The 19,318-nt window shown below is 37.3% G+C and overlaps 1 protein-coding gene and 3 long non-coding RNA genes across 9 annotated transcripts; 3 read left to right on the forward strand and 1 right to left on the reverse strand.

The window, feature by feature from the left end:
- The first annotated feature begins 860 nt into the window (after window positions 1-860).
- LOC138856965 (uncharacterized) lies at window positions 861-9,097 on the forward strand. Of its 3 annotated transcripts, none has more exons than XR_011395933.1 (3): window positions 861-1,422; window positions 1,559-1,672; window positions 8,393-9,097. It is a non-coding gene; the product is annotated as an uncharacterized lncRNA (long non-coding RNA). The 3 variants fall into 3 exon arrangements; XR_011395932.1 differs by lacking the exon at window positions 8,393-9,097 and having other exon boundaries at window positions 861-1,031; window positions 1,105-1,422; window positions 1,559-1,830; XR_011395931.1 differs by lacking the exon at window positions 8,393-9,097 and having other exon boundaries at window positions 1,559-1,830.
- SmydA-1 (SET and MYND domain containing, arthropod-specific, member 1) lies at window positions 2,411-9,936 on the reverse strand. Of its 4 annotated transcripts, none has more exons than XM_070108106.1 (8): window positions 9,824-9,936; window positions 9,596-9,728; window positions 9,116-9,376; window positions 6,717-6,907; window positions 5,528-5,956; window positions 5,345-5,452; window positions 2,858-3,042; window positions 2,411-2,800 (listed from the first exon to the last, which is right to left on the reverse strand). In XM_070108106.1, exons 1-8 carry the CDS (start codon window positions 9,829-9,831, stop codon window positions 2,562-2,564), a joined length of 1,554 nt encoding a protein of 517 aa, XP_069964207.1. In that variant the 5' UTR covers window positions 9,832-9,936; the 3' UTR covers window positions 2,411-2,561. The 4 variants fall into 4 exon arrangements, with proteins under 4 accessions (XP_069964207.1, XP_069964206.1, XP_036213236.2 ...); XM_070108105.1 differs by having other exon boundaries at window positions 9,575-9,728; XM_036357343.2 differs by having other exon boundaries at window positions 9,575-9,728; window positions 9,817-9,925.
- A 114-nt stretch (window positions 9,937-10,050) lies between these two features.
- On the forward strand, window positions 10,051-11,310 carry LOC118679885 (uncharacterized). Its single transcript, XR_004975418.2, has 2 exons — window positions 10,051-10,271; window positions 10,357-11,310. It is a non-coding gene; the product is annotated as an uncharacterized lncRNA (long non-coding RNA).
- Window positions 11,311-16,378: 5,068 nt separating this feature from the next.
- On the forward strand, window positions 16,379-18,953 carry LOC118679884 (uncharacterized). The gene is made up of 2 exons (XR_011396018.1): window positions 16,379-17,282; window positions 17,437-18,953. It is a non-coding gene; the product is annotated as an uncharacterized lncRNA (long non-coding RNA).
- Window positions 18,954-19,318: the final 365 nt, after the last annotated feature.

A 19,318-nucleotide genomic window follows, 5' to 3' on the forward strand; every position in this document is an offset into this window, starting at 1 on the left:
AAGTATGTTATCAGGAGAAAAATGTAGTAAAGGCAGCCTCACATTTTAGTCACAATAAAGTCATTGTAGAATAATAAAAGAGACGAAATATCATATAGTCACGTTTCGTTTATGTAATGGAAAAAACCGAAGTTTTCTAGAACAGCGATGTTCTTTAAATAACAGATGATAGGGAGCTTGGCTTTTTTAATGAACTGTGGCTGGTTTTGATGTACAGAGGCTCACAAAATATTTGTCATATAAAAATAATGAAATAAACATATTTATTTTCATTTTTTCTAGTTTATTGCTACTTTATTTAATTATATATTATATTAATATTAGAATAACTCATTACTTCTCCAAGGCTAATTTTGTCAATTATTGATATTGAAAGTATTCACATTTTAACTTCGTGCTCCGTCAGTTTTGAATCGTTATCGTACTGATCTTATCTATAATCACTAGGTTTCGCCGTTTCTGCGACATGGAGCCGGAAACCCCAGAACACCTGCTAGTATCTGCAGACGCAGAATTAAGGCCCTTCGATCTGAAAAAACCCTACAATCTGAAAATTAACTCCGCTGTGCTGTGCGGCCGATTACATATTTTTATTTGTAGCTATTTATTTGATTTTTGCCAGTCCCTACGACGACCATATGAACCAAAATGGTTGTATTTGCTCTCGACCCTAAAAATTAATATTTTCCAAAACTCAAAACATTTGAGTTGGCCAATAAAAGTATCCTTTTTGTTAAAAATTTTTGTTTAAATACCATTTATTAAATTTTTTCCAACAAATTGAGAATTTTGATTGATATTGAGAAGATCTAAATATCAATTTATGCTATTCAAGTGAAACAAAGTGTATATGTGTATATCATGTAGTATTTTTATACTTTTGCAACATGTTGCTACAGAGTATAATAGTTTTGTTCACCTAACGGTTGTTTTTATTACCTAAAACTAATCGAGTTAGGTTTATACATAAATAAATGATCAGGATGACGAGGCGAGTTGAAATGTGGATGTCTTTCTGTCCGTCTGTCCATGTAAGCTATAACTTGAGTAAAAATTAAGATATTGTAATGAAATTTTGTACACGTGTTCTTTGGTAAAAAAAAGTAAGCACGAGTTTGTAGATGAGCGTAATCGGACCACTGCCACACCCACAGCCAATAATCGAAAACCTATAAATTGTCATTATTAAGCACTAAATTAAGATATAGAAATGTAATTTAGCACAAGGGATAGGAGCCGCAAGTGACACTTGTGGACTGAAAATTCTAAAAAAAATAGGCGTGATCACGGCACCCCTACTGACGGTGTAAAAATGGATGAAATCTGAAGATAGTCCTGTCCACTTCCCATAAACGACTTAAACCCACTGTTAGGTGAAATCCCATATCTCGGGACCTGCTGGATGGATTTAAACCAAATTAGGTATATAACATTCTTCTGACATTTCTATAAGTCATATATATTCAGTGCGAACATGTGCGAAATCGGAATACAATCACGCCTACTTCCCATATAACTCAGTTTTAATTAAATTCCATCTTATTCTTTCTCTTTCCAGTATGCAAATCAAGCACGAATGCATCTATCGGGATAAAACGAATAATGCCTGTAAAGCGTGCCACCTATTTACCAAAAATTTTCAAAATCAAACTAAAACTGTTCAGGCTCCTAGGTACCGAATATGTGGACCCCAAAGCCTATAGTTGACTTTCTACTGAAAATATCGATCAATGTGTGAGATATATAATTGTAATTCAAAGAGAATGCTTTCCTGATGATAGTATGTCTGTATGTCAAAAAGGTTTTCGTATAAAGGTTTTCGAACTTTCAGTTGACTTTATACTGCATATATCAGTCAATTTGTGAGTTATCTCAATGGCAATGAGAGAGCGTATTTGCTCATAACAGTGTATCTTCGTGCTTAAAATGGATAAAATTGTGCGAAAACTTAACCTAGCCCTGATATAACAAATATCAGTATTTTCGAATATCCGGTGACTTTACTCCATATGATTGGTGGCGGTATGTGAGGCCACTTTTTAAAACCCTGGAAGCATTTTATTAGTCTTTGACATGTTAGTAGTATAGGGTATTGGCAAAAATTTATAAAATCGGGTCAATGCTACCCAGCTCCCATATACTACTTATAATGATTTTCGCCATTCTAACAAGTCGGTCTGTGAGTATTATTTATATATAAAATTGCTTCAAATAATATGTTTTCACATAAGCGCAATATTAAATTTAGCCTCTACGATCGAGTTAATATCACTACATATCTTGTATATCTCATTTGAAGGTTTTTTAATATAATTTTAGCTGAAACGAACAAAAATATAGCAATTAAACTGAGTCTAAGATAATGGCCTTCAATATAAGTCAAGAAGCTACCAAAATTGATTGTAATTAATTCACGTTTTCATCGAATAATGGATATTTAATTCTTTCGCACCATTTTTTAATATAAAGTTTTTTATCTTTAAAAGTATTTCAGCTTATAAATTAAGCAATTTGGCATACGTTTACTTAGTAAAATTCTTTACGTTAAACTCCTGGAAGATCTACATCACTAGCACCATTCTGAGAGCGTCTCTATTGATTTTCGCTTGCTTAAGGATGTGTCCTTCAACGAAAAGGTCGCATTCTTGCTGCAAGTAGTCTATGCACTTTTCGACGTAGAGTAGAGACTCTTCGAGCATGTTTTTCGGAGACAACGTTGTCTGTAAAGCCACACGTCGGGTGTGTTCTGCTATAGCGGAGTGTAACTCAAAACAAAATGTGCCCAACATTCGTACCTCACCTATCAAAAACAAAAGCTAATAAATTATAAGAATAAGATATTAATTGTGCTACTTACAAGGCACCAAGTTCTCATATAATTCTAATAGCTCCTTAACGTATTCCAATTTCTTATTAAGTTGATTTTCAGGGACCACCATTAGTTCTTTAGGATCCGTACCAATTAGCTGCACTAATTGTATTTTGACTTGACATATAAAATAGTGTCTTCTGGTAAGCCACTTTTGATAATGTTGAATATATCTAAAAAATATTAATGGTATATATTTATAGGATTTGGTTATATCTTTGAGACAGAAATAATCCTTTAACTTTAAAGACATCTGAAGGAAATTTCAACAATAAATAAAATAACTTAAAGAAAAAAGTGATAGGAAAGATATACTTGCATAATAGAGAATGGTTTATTGGAAGATAGCTTATGAAAAAAATGGCAAAAAAAAATTATAACTCCTACTTGATTTGATTTAAGTATGCAAAATTTCCACCTGAGAAGATAAAACCGACCGACGATAACCACAACTATGCTAATATACCTTAAAATAATTATATTAAAATGTTTCTAGAAGATGGTAAATTTTATCTAATTTTCATTTTGTATGTGTGAACATTGAAGCCCTATATGGTAGTGAGGCTAAACCACTACTAGCAATTTTTTAATAACTTTTTATTTAAATGTATATTAAGACCACGATAGTAAGCACGATACGCATCATGTAACATGCGAGAGAGCTTGTCGAATGGTCAGAAATGGATTTAATGTTTTTCTTGTATATAATTTCAAAAACGAGGACGACGAGGTTGAGCCACCTCCGAGCCAGCGTTATAATTGGCTCGGATGCTAATTCCAGGCATACTTTAGGGGAAGCATACTGTCTGGGAAGCTCAAACATTAATTTTAAATGTTGTAAAGACCAATTTATTTGCAATAGAGGGACGTTATCAATTTTGTGACTACTTGGGCGGTGCTCCTTGACGTTGCTAGCCTCAAGGGAAATTGTACACTTCATCCTTAAATAAAGAATTCTAGACGGACATTCTTTCTGAGATCATAGGTAAAGTACTGTTAGCATGATCAGAGTACGCTCAGCAAGCAGAGCTTATAGGAACTTCAGGAACACAAATTGGGAACTGTATTTCAGGAAGTTTCCAGCAGCTCCTCCACCTCAATACTCAGAAAGACAAAAGAAACCCCTTTGGTGGGCATTGGAGCTAATGGAGATCAGATCACCGAACTGATGAATTTGTCATTGCTAGAAGGAGCCCTTATCACCAGGTATATGCCATTTTTGCAAGAAAACGATTATAGAGGAGTGGGATAATACACGAAAAGTCAATAAGGGAACCCCGCAAGGTGTGGTGCCTTCTTCCTGGATCTTGGTGGTAAATAACCTATTGGAAAAACTTGTAAAATGTGGCTGTGATAGCCTGCGCTGCCGACGTTGCTCTTATGGTAAAAGGACCATATCTAAATAACGCCTAGAAACTAAAGCAAGAATCCTACAACGTTATATCCAACCAGCCGAATAGTAGTGCTTTAGCCGTTAACCCAAGTAAAACGCAAATGGTTTTATTTACCAAGGGTTATAAAATCCCAAAAGTTCCTTTGCCTAATTTGGAGGTTCACGCCTTCATTAAGGTGAAGTTCCTGGAGCTTATCCTTGACATTAAGTTTCGTGGAGTCCAAACATTCATGAACGTGTAAGGAAGGTATCGATTTCCGTATACTGCTATAAATGAGCTATTGGGAAGAGGTGGGACCTCTTACTATACTCGCTAAGATGCTTCAACTTATCCAAATTGAGGCTATCATTAGCATCATTCAAGGATGGGTGGAAGTTCAGAAGAAAGGAGGAGTTTTCTGTAAGGTTAAGTCATTAAGCTTAGTTTTCGGTTACCGAATCTTTATAGTGTATTTCATGCAGAAGTAGCTGCCATTAAGGTAGCAGTAAACGTATTGTTCAAAGTGCAGCCTTTTTCAGAAACATTGAGCTTGCTCACTATGCGCTTAAAGTTCCAGATACATTCTGCTCCATTATTCAGCTTTTGGTAGATTGAGGTTGAAATATCTTGGCAGTAATATTTTCGGAGAACCTTATTGGTATCTGAAATTGATATTAGCCCCTCAACAAATTCGTGATAGGATCAAAGCACTTTATCGATTTCTGAGTTTTTAAAATTAATATATATGAATTTTAAGTATGGCAACAAAATGGTGTTCTAAGCTGTCCAAGTGAGACGGGTTTGTACCAGGTTTGCCCTTTAAACCCAATCAAACATGCACGCCAACGTCAAACTTAAAATTCGGGAAACAACTTTTTACTCCCAAACCTAAACTACTGAGTTCGTCTAATATTGAAAAAAAAAACAGTTAACGACAAAAAAGTATAAGGTATAAAATTATAGGGATAAACCAATTTGACATTTCAAAAATATTTAATATTTTGATGTTTTGTTTTGAATAGTGATCTCCCGTTTATAATACCATATTACTGTAATACTAAATTTATTTATTTATTTATGAGGCATATGCATATTAACTTACTTTATGCAATTTTCCACAGTTTTATCCATAGCCTGTAAGTCTTTTCCAGCTTTTTCTAAAATACTTTTTATAAATGATATGTCCGCTTGAGCTCCACAAGTAGAGCATCTAAAACAAAAACCATGTAACAGCTAATGTATAGATATAACTGCAAATTTACTTATAATTAATATGGTACCATACCTCCAAGCCGAATTCCATTCCCTTAGACTTGTTGGTAAAATAGCCCCATCACAGACGGAGGTGGTGCACTTGAAGGCATCGTAATTAGTTCCGCATTCCGTAACATCTAAACACCTCTGGCATACACATTTAAAGAGTTTCGTGTGCATAAGATGCTGTTGACGCTCTGCAGTACCCCAAACGGCATCGGAGTAGCAAATACTCAAATGAGTTTTGTTTTTAATTGCCTTTGGTGCCCATAGAATTATATTTCCTTCCCTTGTGAAGCTTTTAGCTAAATTCGGGCTGCAGGAGTGTTCCAAAAACGAAGCGTTACTAAAGATCGCTACATGCGGTGGATCTGTGACGGGTACTTCATGCCCGTTTATTTGCAAAATGCCAATTGTCTTCATAATCAAATCCTCGTTAAACTCAGTTGTTTTAAAAAACCTATACGTTAAAAGTTAAACAATTCATATCCATGCAGTTACATCTATTTAAAGGGTAAAAATATATTTAACGGGAAAGAATTTTATATTAATAGCAGTTAGTTGAAATAATTTGAAATGAATTTGTAATTCGCTTTGTTCGAATAAAACGCATATATTGGATATTCTGGCCATTTATAAGAATTTAATGCGAATGATATATATAATGATATCAATATTTTCAATTAATGAAATTACCACTCGATTGGCTTCTTGGTAAGTTTCGCTATTGTGAACTAACAGTCATGGAGGTATGTTCGACGAACGTGATTTTCTACCCATTTTCAACCCGTGCAATGGCTTAAGAGGTTATGGGAATGTTGTATATCAAATTTTATTCAAATAGGTAGATATGTAATAAGTAGGATCGGGTTTAATTTTTTCTTCAATGATCAGTGATGATTTTTCAAGTTGACCATACTTTTAAATTCGTGGTGAATATTATACTGGTTAATTTTTTCCAGTATAGCTTTTGTAACTATCTATGATAGAGAATTTTTTGTCTCAACTGGAGGATCTTGAAAGCAGAAGTAATATTTTTAGAAAATAATAATATTATTTCAGCATATCCCTCAGTTTTGTGCATGTATACCTATACGCTTGTTTGTTAAGTATTATTGCATACTATTAATGCTCTAATTTCTTTAAAACCTATAATATTTATATAACTTAAACACATGACTGCAAATGGGTAATATTGTCCGGTTTGTGTATCTACATACCTTGGTATAAATTTGCCAATACTTTCTAAATCGGCCTTCCATTGCATGGAACCTCGCCGTTGTCTTTCCAGAGATTCAAGCTTTAAAAACATTTTCCATTTTTCAGGATAATTTTTCGCCAAAAGTAGACAACGTACTGTCCCCATACATTGGTATAATGGATGAGGATTTGTAAATTCTTTTACTGAAACCTAAACGACAGATAAATTTAAGGCATATTATATTATTGTACAAAATTACAAAAACAAGCCAGGAAGTGCTAACTTCGGCTGTAACCAAACATTTTATACTCTTGCAACTTACAAGGATCAAATTTGGGGAAATACCTTAAAGTGTTAGCAAATCTTCATATTAAAACAAGTCAGGAAGTTCTAAGTCGGGTGTAACCGAACATTTTATACTCTCGCAACTTGCAAGGATCAAAGCGCGGGAAATTACTTCAGGTGTTGGCAAAATTTTATATTAAATGAAGTATTGATCCCCTTCAACCCATTTTTGACACAAAAACATACTATTATCGAAAGTTTATTAATTTTATTATATGAATTTAAATTCTATATCTTACACATTGACCGATATTTTCGGTAAAAAGTCAACTATAGGTACTGGGGTTCACATATTTAGTACCTAGGGGCCTGACCAGTTTTGGTTCGATTTAGACAATTTCTGATCACAAGGTGGCATACTTTAAACGCATTATTCACGCAAAGTTTTACCCCGATACAAACATTGTGGCTTACCACGCCACCTGTTTAATTTTCAACTCGGTTCCTCATACCATTCCAGAGATAAAATTTAATGTCTCTGGCGTGTTTAGTGCTTGACTTATCGCACTTTAGTAGTTTTTAACAGTACTGTTATATGAGGAGTGGGCAGGGTTGTCACCCGATTTCACCCATTTTCATGGGTATAGAGGTGCTAAAAACATTTGTTCTCAGTGAATTTTGTTATTATAGCTTTAGTGGCTTAAGAGATAAGCACATTAAACCTGTTAGGGGGCGGGCCCACGCCCACTTAACAAAAAAATATTTAAACAGCAGATGTCCCTCCCTAATGTAATCCTGTATACCAAATCACAGTCTTGTAACTTATTGTCGAGGTTAGTTATGGCAATTTATTTGTTTTTGGTTAATGGCGTTTTGTGGGCACGGCAGTGGTCCGATTACGTACATCTGCAATACCAACCGTCTTACAAATTACAGCTTGAACAGACGGACGGACAGTCACCCGGATTTTAACTCGTCTCTTCATCCTGATAACGCAAAAAATGCCCTCTCAGTTTCATTCCGGTACCTCATATACCATCAACAATATATATCTAAGGAGTCAACCGGATGTTTGAAAATCTTGATATTACAAGTAGTTTTATGCGGGCTGGGGCAAGTTTTGAGATTGATTTTATCTATTTTGTGCACACAGATGCACCGCTATTAGGAAAACACGCCCGCACAATTTTATTAAGATAACTTATATATTAGCCGAATATGCGGTATAAAATCAGCTGGAAGTTCGAAAATCTTTCTATCTTTCTAAGAGATGTACAGACATAATATTATCAAGAAAAAATTCACCATGAATTCCAATTATATATATCATTTATTGAGCGATAATTTCGGTAAAAAGAAACATGTGTACCAAGTTTCATCATGTTATTTCATTTTTTACTCAAGTTACAGTTTGCACAGACGGACGGGACGGACGCACAGTCACTCGGATTTCAACTCGTCTCTTCATCCTGATCGTTTTTATATATATAACCCTATATCTAACTCGATTAGTTTTAGGTGATACAAACAACCTTTAGTTGAACAAAACTAATATACTCTGTAATATGTTACTAGATTATAAAAATCAATGAAATGTACAGTCATATACGTCATACGTTGCCCCAAACATTTGTAAGCGATATTCAGTTCTCTCGAAATACGTAAGAGTTCAAAGTTTGTGAAATATTTATACGTATTTGCTAATCTTTTTTAATAGTGGGACTAATTTTTAATTTTTATAGCAAATTTATTTGTGCTATAGATAGCAACGTTTCTTTATTTGTTAAAAATATATCGCACTTTTAGAACTTTTGAACAATTTTTCATTGTAGCAAGTGGGAGTGATTATTAATCGTTTTTGCCCAAATGAACTTCATCCAATTTTTCTTTTGTTTTTCGTTGCAAAGTAAAATTTAATTTAAAAAAGCAGAGCCAGATTATATTTTAGCGGCTTAATGTCAAATAGTTTGCTTTAAAATAAATTACTTTAAAAAAAAGGTTTCCAAAATTTTACCACTGCCCAGCTATAAACAAAATGTATCGGCATCAACAACACAAACGTCACTTGAATATTAGCTTTCAGAAATTAATAAACAAATTAAAGAAACTAAATAAAAAGCCGTGTTCACTTACTTTTGAACCTCTTTTTACGGTAAATTCGCACTCAGCTTGGTGGTCAGCTTTGCCCTTACACTCAACACCACAAAGCGGCCAACCACATTTATCGCACTCAACGTAGTCTGAAGGCTCGATTCCATTCAAACAGCCTAGGCAAACGGGATTTGTTACTTGGGAAGGCGTACATATTAGGGGAGCTTCCCTTAGGATGATTTCAAATGGTTTTATGCTTCGGGTAGACACCAAATACCTTCCTAGTTGATCGGAGTACTCCACCTTTGAATACGAATTTTTTGTGAAGGTGGGAAGAAATACACATACATACATATTACATCTACGTACGTATGATTGTGTACAAATACATATACATATGTATATGTACACGTCTTTGCATATGGAATAATTACACATCTACATACATACATATGTATATACATAAACAGTTATGCTGACACAGAAATATATTGTAGTTACTTTGAAAGGCCTGCAACTGACTTTGTGTGTCTTCCAGTGTTGTTTTTGATGCTCCGCGCAGCAATAGAAGCTTTGATTACAATTTGAACATTTGTTTTTGGTCGGCTGATCGCATATCGCACAAGTGGACATGACCCCTTTTAATTTATTCGAACTGAGCAGAAAAGAGTTGTAAGTTAAAGCGGTTTAGTTAATTTTATTTAACAAAATTAATATTTATTGAACTAAAGTAGATTATATACACGGCACCAAAGCATGAACCACTCAGAAGAATATCGCAATGTACATATATCACTAAAATAAATTCATCCAAAAATAGACGTTTGAAGGTTGATGTTTAGAAGAGAAATGTGTGGTGCCCAACAATGAGACATGAACACAGACACAACAGCACAAATATAGGGTCGGGGTATTAACATACATAACTATGTACATGTACACATGTGAATACAGATGGGTGCGTGTGAAATAGTTGTGTTTATGAGCTAGGGCTACCTGTCCTTTTAAATAAAATTTCAGTTTAAAGATGCCTACCCACAATGTATTTAATATTCAAGAAAATTTGTTTTTCAACCAGATCAATTTTTCACTGCCGGAAGTAAATTACTGCTCAGATTAAAAAAAATTAAAAGACAACAAGTTAGGAAGAGCTGAGTTCGCAATTTGCAAGCCTCAAAGCCGGGGGAATTACCATCAAGTGGGTTACATTTATATTTGCTTTCTTATTAACTTATATTATAGATCAGTGTTTTTCAATATTTTTCATGACGCCACCTCTTTAGTGTGTGAAGGATGTTAGATAAACATCAAAGAATTTATGCCTGCTATGAAAATAGTGTTGAAAAATTTGAATGACGAACTGTGTCGTTACTTCTCAGTGCAAGAAATACGAACACTGGACAAATCCGTTTTTGAATGCAGCTATACACGTGGCAAATTCGACAATTAAGCTCAAAGAAAATCTGCTTGACTTATCTGCCGATGGAATGCTGCAATTTGGATACCTTTTGGTTTAAAAGGAAATACCCAGAGTTAACCACAGAGACTTTGAAGTGTTTGATTCCATTTGCTACTTTATACTTGTGCGAGCTAACATTTTCTTCCATGGCCCAAATTAAAAGTAAGGAAAGAAATCGTTTGAATTTGGAAAACGATTTAATTCTCAAAGTAGCAAGAACAGATCCACTTTGGTAGAAATTGGTCAACGCAAAACAAGCACAACTTTCCCATTAAGAGTAAACTCATTGGTTCATTTTTGTTTTTTGTTTTTAATCTTATTGAATTGTATAAGATGGAAGAGATCTCAATATTTTAGTCTTTGTTAATTAGATACAAATAATAATGTTTTGTAGTGACCCCCCATTGGGTCGCGACCCACGCGTTAAAGAACGCTGTTATAGATCATATATTCTGGAGAGGATCGAAACCACCAAAAATTCATTCCCCAAACACAAAATCCCCAAAATAAAAAATTCCCAAAATTAAAAAAGGAGTTCTAAGCGACTAACTTATGATACCTGGTGTTGGATCATGGCCAGAGACCGCCAGTGCGAAAAGGAGTGTTTTGGCGAAAATTATATTAACATCGTCCTCAAATGAGATATATGTGATATGAATCAACCGAAGAGGCTAAATTTAATATTGTAGCGGGTTTCTCGATAAATAGTCTACATTGTAACTCACTCTTGAGTACGATCACTTGATTGTTAAATAAAAGTCCCAATTTAATGGCTATACATTTATCTTTACTTCTCAACCAAAACTTAACGCTTTACTACTCATTATCCTTTATAAGGAGGCGGTAGCCAGGGTAGGGGAGGTGTGGAAAGGAGCAAGGCTCGAGGCGGTGGCCAAATCGGATCTCCTGAGAGTGGGAAAGTTTCCCTCTCGAAAATGGATGTCGACCCTGTCCTCTTAGACGCGGTGAGCACGGAGGGCGGATCGTCAGGTGATGATGGATCCGTCTTCAGTTTCGAGCGTCTGTTCGAGGTGGCTGGCGTCGACGATATGGACGATGGTGCGGAACTCGCACTGCTGGAGAGGAGTTTGGCGGATGAAGATCCTCAAAGGAGCCGCGGTTCTAATAGGCTCGGGTGAGTCACTTTTTGATTTTATTTGAGATGTAGATCTTTTTATCTGCAATAGGGGAAACTGCCCTACTTTTGTGGCAGCTAGCAGGGCGGAAGTCCTTGACGTCACGCTAGCCTCTAGGAAAATTGCTCCCTTGATCTCAAAATGGAGAGTTCTAGACGACCACTCCTTTTTTGATCATAAATATATTGGGTTCAGCTTGGACGCTTCGCACCCGAAGCATAGAACCTACAGAAACTTCAGGAATACCAATTGGGTCCTGTATTGCAGGAAGCTTCGATCAGCTCTTCCAACCGCGCCTGACAGGGATCCGATCCTATCTGCGGTCGCGATTGAGGAGCTCGTTGAGGTTTTCAGCTCTGTTAGTAGAACTACTCTTGAAAGCTCCTGTCTTCTCAAAACTCAGAATACTAAAGCGAAACCCCCTTGGTGGACTTAGGAGCTAACGGAGATTAGATCTTCGAGTATAAGACTCTTCAATAAAGTGGCTCTAGTGACGACTGGGCGTTGTACAAGGCCGGACTGGCCATTTACAAACCCGAGTTGAAGAAAGCCAAGAGGGCTTCGGGGAGAGCCTTCTGCGGCAGTGTAGAGGGTTGTCACGAGTCCTCAAGGTTTAGACGCATTCTTGCAAAAAATCCTACTCCAGTGGGGTATCTAAGAAATGTAGATAACGGGTGGACTACGAGTAGTGAGGGATCGCTGAAGCTACTCCTAGATGCTCATTTTCCGCTGAATCGCTCCACTGAAAAAGTGTCACTGGGGGAGCTTCAGGAAGGCTGTACAGCCTTCTTGGACCTTCTGGATGAGCGTCATCTTACCTGGGCGCTGAAATCATTCAAGCCCTTCAAGTCCCCGATGGCATCATACCGGCGCAACTACAGCGTACGGTTAAGGTGTCATGTAGCTGGCTGGCCCCCATCTACGCGAACTGTGTTAGATTGGGCCACGTCCCGAAGGCCTGGAGACAGGTTAAGATTACGTTTATTCCGAAGGTCGGTAAAAGCTCTCATGCCGGTGCAAAAGATTTCAGACCCATCAGCCTATCCTCGTTTCTGTTGAAAACGCTGGAGAGACTTATGGAGCTGTACATTAGGTGCAGAATACCGAGGGGTAAACTGTTACGGGTGCAGCATGCCTATATCAAGGGCAGGTCGGTCGACACTGCTTTGCATGATGTAGTGTCATGGCTGGAGAAAGCGCTGTTGCACAAGGAATTTGCAGTGGGCACCTTTCTCGACATCGAGGGGGCCTTTAATAACGTGCGGCCAGAGGCAGTAGTTAAAGCCCTCGAAAAGTTTGAGGTGGAATCGAACCTCAAACACCTAATTTTCAGTCTTCTCTGCGACAGAACTGTCGTAGCGGAGTGGGGTAGTGCCAAGTCAACCAGAAAGGTTAATAGGGGAACTCCGCAGGAAGGAGTACTCTCCCCACTGCTCTGGATCTTGGTGGTACACGACCTACTTAAAGAACTCGAGGAGCAAGGCTGTCGGGTGATAGCCTATGCTGATGATGTGCTTCTTATGGTTAAAGGTAAATTCCTGAATACCGTCTATGAGCTCACCGAAGGGTACCTAAACGTGGTATCCAACTGGGCAAATAGAAGCGGCCTAGCCGTCAACCAAAGTAAAACCGAAATGGTTTCATTTACTAGAGGGTATAAGGTCCCAAATGTGTCTCTCCCCTCTTTCGGGAGTTCACGTCTCCAACCTGTTGATAAGGTGAAATACCTAGGGCTCATCCTTGATAGAAAGCTTTCTTGGAATCCGAACATCGAGAGAGAGTCAAGGAGGCATCAGTCGCCTTATATTGCTGCAGGGGAGCTATAGGGAAAAGGTGGGGACTCTCACCAATGGTGGTGTTCTGGCTCTACGAAACCGTAGTCAAGCCAATATTGTTCTATGGTGTGTTCGTCTGGTGGAGGGCGCTCGAAAAGACTACCTTGGCTAAAAAGCTTGAGCGAGTCCAAAGAGCGGCGCTCATCGGAATCTCCGGTGCACTGCGAACCACACCAACGATAGCTTTCAACGCTATATTAAATATAGCACCTGTGGACATTGCCGGCAGGTGCATTGCTGCGAGGTGTGCTATTAGGCTCAGGGAAGCTGGGCTCTTGAAGAGGTCCGAACAAGGACACGCCACGATTCTCTCCTCCGTCAGCTGCATTCCTGAAAATTTGGATCAGTGCGTCACAGCGGCCACTCGAGGCGACTTTTTCTCTGCTCATATCCCGACGAGGGAGATTTGGAGGGGAAGAAGCCGCTGGAGAAGAGGCGCGGTGAGCTTTTTCGCGGATGGGTCGAAGCTAAGAGGGAAAGTTGGGGGGGGTGTTTCTGTAAAGAGCTCTCAATCAAGCTTTGCCTCAGGCTACCGGAAAACTGTAGCGTTTTTCAGGCGGAAGTGGCCGGGATCAAGGTGGCGGTAGAAGTACTGTTACGAAGTGCAGCTTCGTTTAGAGAGGTGAGCATTCACTCCGACAGCAGAACGGCAATACAAGCCCTGAGTGCGCGAACCGTGCATTCAAAGCTAGTCAAGGAGTGTCTGTCCTCACTAGAATTAGCATCAGGCTACTTCAATATCAATCTCGTTTGGGTGCCTGGTCACAGCGGAATCGTTGGGAATTGCAAGACCGATGAGCTGGCCAGGGGGGGCACCCTTGCCCCGCTCACATCGGAATAGGATCGAGTTGATTCTCCGCTAACGTCTTGCATGCTGGCTTTGGACCAATGGACCTCGCATGCGCTCAGCAGACGCTGGTCGACGACCAACTGCTGCGCGACTGCGCGATCCTTCTGGCCGAGAGTGGATCGCAGGAGGTCGGGGGATCTTCTTGCCTTGAACAAAGTTCACCTCGCCGCCATGGTAGGAGTTCTTACTGGGCACTGTCCAATGGGAACTCATGCGGTGCGGCTTAGAATACTACCCGATGGTAGTTGTCAAAGCTGATGGAGGAGGGTGAAGTGGAAACATCCCGGCACTTTCTCCTCTATTGTCCGGCTTTTGCTAGGCTGAGAGTGAAACATCTCGGCAATCACACTTTTGGTGGGCCAGAAGATTTGGCCGAAACGGATATAGGCCGTCTCAACAAGTTTTTCATAGGCACAAAGCGCTTTGTCGGCATGTAAAGGTCTATTGATCCAGCTCATAGGAGTTTTGAGTACCACAACGGATCGGCGTTTAAGCTGTCCAAGTGTGATCCTTCTTGGGATCGACCCTCTAACCTAACCTAACCTAACTACTCATTATTCGAATTTACAACTTCTTACTCATATCTCAGTTACTCTTTACACGGCAGCCCTCTAATTAGAACTGTCTAGCTGCACAATCCGGCAGCCCTTTTTTAGTAGATTGTTAACAAAACTTCTCTACTCGAACATTCTGGCAACTACGAATTTCGTTATCGCGTTGGTTCTAACAGTTTATCGTCAATTCTGTTTTGTTCTGACATTCGTGTTCGCCACACTTTCCTCCACAGAAGTCTGATCGTCCCGGAATGTAATATCTCGATACCCATTTTTAGATTAATACATCCGCTACTGTTCCTGCCTCTTGGTTAGGAATGGCATATACCTCTGACCATTTGCTGAAATAATCCATGACTACCAAAATATATTTGTTTCCTAATTTACTGATAGGAAATAGACCAGCTACATCCATGGCAATTCGCTCAATTCGCCTGGGCCCTTTAGCAGCAGTGCACTCGAAACAATTGGCGATCCACTCCGTACCTTATTGACTTCAAACCAACAAATAAAATCTTTGTTTTAATTTCTCCAAGGTATTAGTGATACCCATGTTTCCTCCACTTGGACCGTTGTGCAGCTCGTTGAGAACTTCGGGAATTTTTACATTCAGAACAATCATCAGAGCTCGGAAACTTTGCCTATCTTCGCATTCCCATACGCGATGCAAGCAGCCAGACACTAACTTCAAACTATTCCACTGTGCCCAATAAGCCTTTGCGACTAGGCTTTCTCCAGTCTGATATTATAGTCATTAATCGGACATCGATAGTCTCAGCCTTTAAGCAATGTCTGCATTCCAAACTACAGGGACGCACTTCCATATCTACTGCCTTTGCCATGTTCTATAGTGAAGTCGTAACTTTGGAGTCTCGATCCATCATGCCAAAGATGGCTTGCAGCGTTGGATATGGTCTATGGAAATTTACCATAATGTCCTTTTTATTATGTAAGGCTCCTCCTACCTTTGAGAGACTTATGGACCAGGTATTAAAAGGATTGCACTGGAAGACCTGTTTGGTATACCTCGACGATATCATAGTGTTGGTTAAAAGCTTTAATGAAGAGCTTAAGAACTTAGAAAAGGTTTTCCAACGGATAGCTGGCGCTGGTCTAAAGCGAAGTCAAAAGAAGTGTTCCGTTCTCAAAAACGAAGTAAGCTAAAACGGAGAATCATTTGCACAGTTAATAAAAAGATAGAGGCAGTAAAAGATTGGCCCACTCCTAAAAATTTACACGAATTGCGGAGTTTCCTTGGACTGTGTACTTATTAATGACGATTCGCTCCAAATTTTGGCAGAGTAGTTAGTAGCCTCTATGAACTCACGAAAAAGAACATAATCTTTGAGTGGAATAAAGAACAGTAAGTGGCTTTTTAAACTCTGAAGAAACAGTTCTTCAAGTACTGCGCCTGTTGTAATAGAAAGTGAATTGTGTAGATGGCGCTCAACACGGCTTGTGTTAAGACGAACATCAAGGCTGAGTCAGAATGTGTAGAGAGTCCAGACGGACAAGTTGTGTGTCAATGACATATCTTAATAAATAAACGACTTAATAATTTTGTCTTATGTGGTACCGTTTATTAATATAAATCCTTCAAACACAACATGGCGCTGCGGCTAAAGAACGTTTAAGTGCAATTAGAGAATTTTGTTAATTGTGTGAATTTTGTTAAGTGTTGAAGTTAACAAACTGTAAAAATGGTAAACGAAACAGAACCGGTAAAAACATTAAGTCGCACTTTTATTGCATGTAATTGGAAACTCTTGCATCGACATATACGAAACGCTCAACCTCACATAGGAACAAAAGAAGAGCTATGATGAGGTAATAAAGAAATTTGAATAATATTTTGTACCTGCAAGAAATGAGAGTGTAAATTCACACATATTTAATACACGTAATCAACGTGAAGGAGACAAATTTGACGCATACTTGACGGAACTACGAAAATTAAGTTCGGAATGCAACTTTGGCGATTTGAAAGATAAACAGATTCGTGATCGCATAGTAGCAGGAATACGTGATATAAAAGTAAAGGACAGATTATTAAGAGACTTGAATTTGGAAAAAACGATTCATATATGCAAAGCGGCCGAGTTAGCTGTGAGTCAGGTTAAGAAAATGGATGGCTCGTTGGAATCTGACATAAATACAGTACAAAGCAAAACAGGCACCAACAAAAAAATGGCGCCAAAAGGCACGGAACAAGCTAAGCAGAAGCAACAACAGGTGGTTAAAGAAAGAGATGGAAGATACTCAGCATCCGGTAAAATTTGTGGTTATGCCCGGCATATGGTAAAACATGCAATTCATGTAAGAAAATCGGACATTTTAGTAAGGGATGTCATATAAAAGATAATAAAAGTAAAAAAGTGAGTTTTGTTGATTCTTATGACAATGAGTACAGTGAATTATTTGTTGAGTTAATTCATGTTTATATGATTAATGTTAAAAAAGACTGGCTACAAACAGTAGAGTTTGTCGATTATAATAATTTTCCGTGGTCTCGTTTTAAAATTGATACAGGCGCACGATGTAATATAATCTCTACTGAAATGTGTAGAAAGCTTGGAATTACTGATATAAAAAGTCTACGTTTCAATAGTAAGTGTAAATGAACGAAATAAAATATTACTGAAAGAAAATAAAGATTTGCTTAAAGGCCTTAGAAAGATAAAAGAACATAAATATAATATTGAATTAAAAGGTTCAGTAGGAAAAATAGAGCCGTGTAGACATGTACCTTTTAAATTACGAGATAAATTAAAGAAAGAAATTGATAAAATGGTCTTAATGGGAGTAATTCAAAAAGTAGAAAAGCCAACTGAATTTGTTAACTCCTTAGTAATAGTATACAAACCAAATGGTGAACTGAGGTTCTGTTTAGAAACGCGTTATTTGAATTCGTGTATAAAAAGACAAAGAGTTAACGGGGAAGAAAAGAAGGAAGAGAATATACAACCTTCAATACTCTATTTGGACGTTATATGTTTAACAGATTACCATATGGACTCTCATCAAGTCCAGAGGTGTTCCATAGAGTTTTTTCTGAAATTTTGAAAGATATTGACAATGTTAAAATATATATAGATGATATATTGACACATGCCGAAACTGAAAATGAAATATACATAACAACTAAAAAGTGTTTAAAAGGGCCAGAGAGTTTGGAATAAAGTTCAATTTAGAAAACAATTACAAAAGTTAAATATTTAGGTCATGTCTATTCGGAAAAATGTATTGAAATTGATGAAAATAGAATTGATTCAATAAAAAATATGAGTGAACCAAAAAACAGAAAAGAATTACAAAGTTTTTTGGAAAAGAATTACAAATTATGTTTCGAAATTTTTGCCGAATACAGCTCAACTTACTTTTAATGTGAGAGCTTTAAATAAAAAAGATGTTCCTTTTATATGGGGAAAAAATCAACAAAATGAATTTGATAAATTAAAATGCTTATTATGTAAACCATCAACCTTAGCTTACTTTGATTTGAAAAAAGAGTGTCTTGCAATTGTATATGGGTGTAAAAGGTTTGAGCAATTTTTTTTTGGTCAAAGATTTAAAGTTCAAACAGACCATAAGCCTTTAGTACCGATTTTTGAAAAACCGCTAAATAAATGTCCCCCAAGATTACATAGAATGTTAATTAGTTTACAAATTTTTGATTTTAAATTAGAATATATACCAGGAAAATTGCTAACTATAGCTGATCAATTGAGTAGAAATTTTCAAAAAATAACTGACAATATTAATCATGAAATAGTTTCTGCTTATGTTGCTATGATAGAGGAAAATTTGAACATCTCTGACAATCGATTGGAGGATATTAAAAATGAGACTGTAAAGGATATCGAGCAACAAGAAGTATTAAAGTACATTCGCAATGGCTGGCCTAATAATAAAAGTGAAGTTTCTGAAAGTGCCAAGCCATACCTTACGTTTAATGATGAGTTAAGTGAAATAAATGGTATAATTTATACAGGAAATTGTATTGTAGTTCCTAATTCTCGTAGAAAATTAATGTTGCAAAAAATTCATTATGCGCATTTTGGAATAGAAAAATGTAAAAGGTTAGCAAGACAATTATTATATTGGCCTGGAATGTCTAAACAAATAAATGACTTAGTTGAAAAATGTGATTTATGTGATCAATACCAAAATGCAAATGCTAAAGAACCAATGATAAGTAAACAAGTTCCACAAAACCCGTGGGAAATTCTGTCGAATGATCTATTTTACTTATTAGAAAAGAATTATTATTGTAGATACTTATAGTAGATACTTATAGCAAATATAGCAATGACATGTCAGCAAAAACTACGATTGAATCGTTAAAGAGTATTTTTGCCCGACACGGCATACCGAAAGTTTTGTATACTGACTCGGGTCCACAATTTACAGC

The sequence above is a fragment of the Bactrocera oleae genome, chromosome 4 (assembly GCF_042242935.1).
Source record: "Bactrocera oleae isolate idBacOlea1 chromosome 4, idBacOlea1, whole genome shotgun sequence".
Lineage (NCBI taxonomy): Eukaryota > Metazoa > Arthropoda > Insecta > Diptera > Tephritidae > Bactrocera > Bactrocera oleae.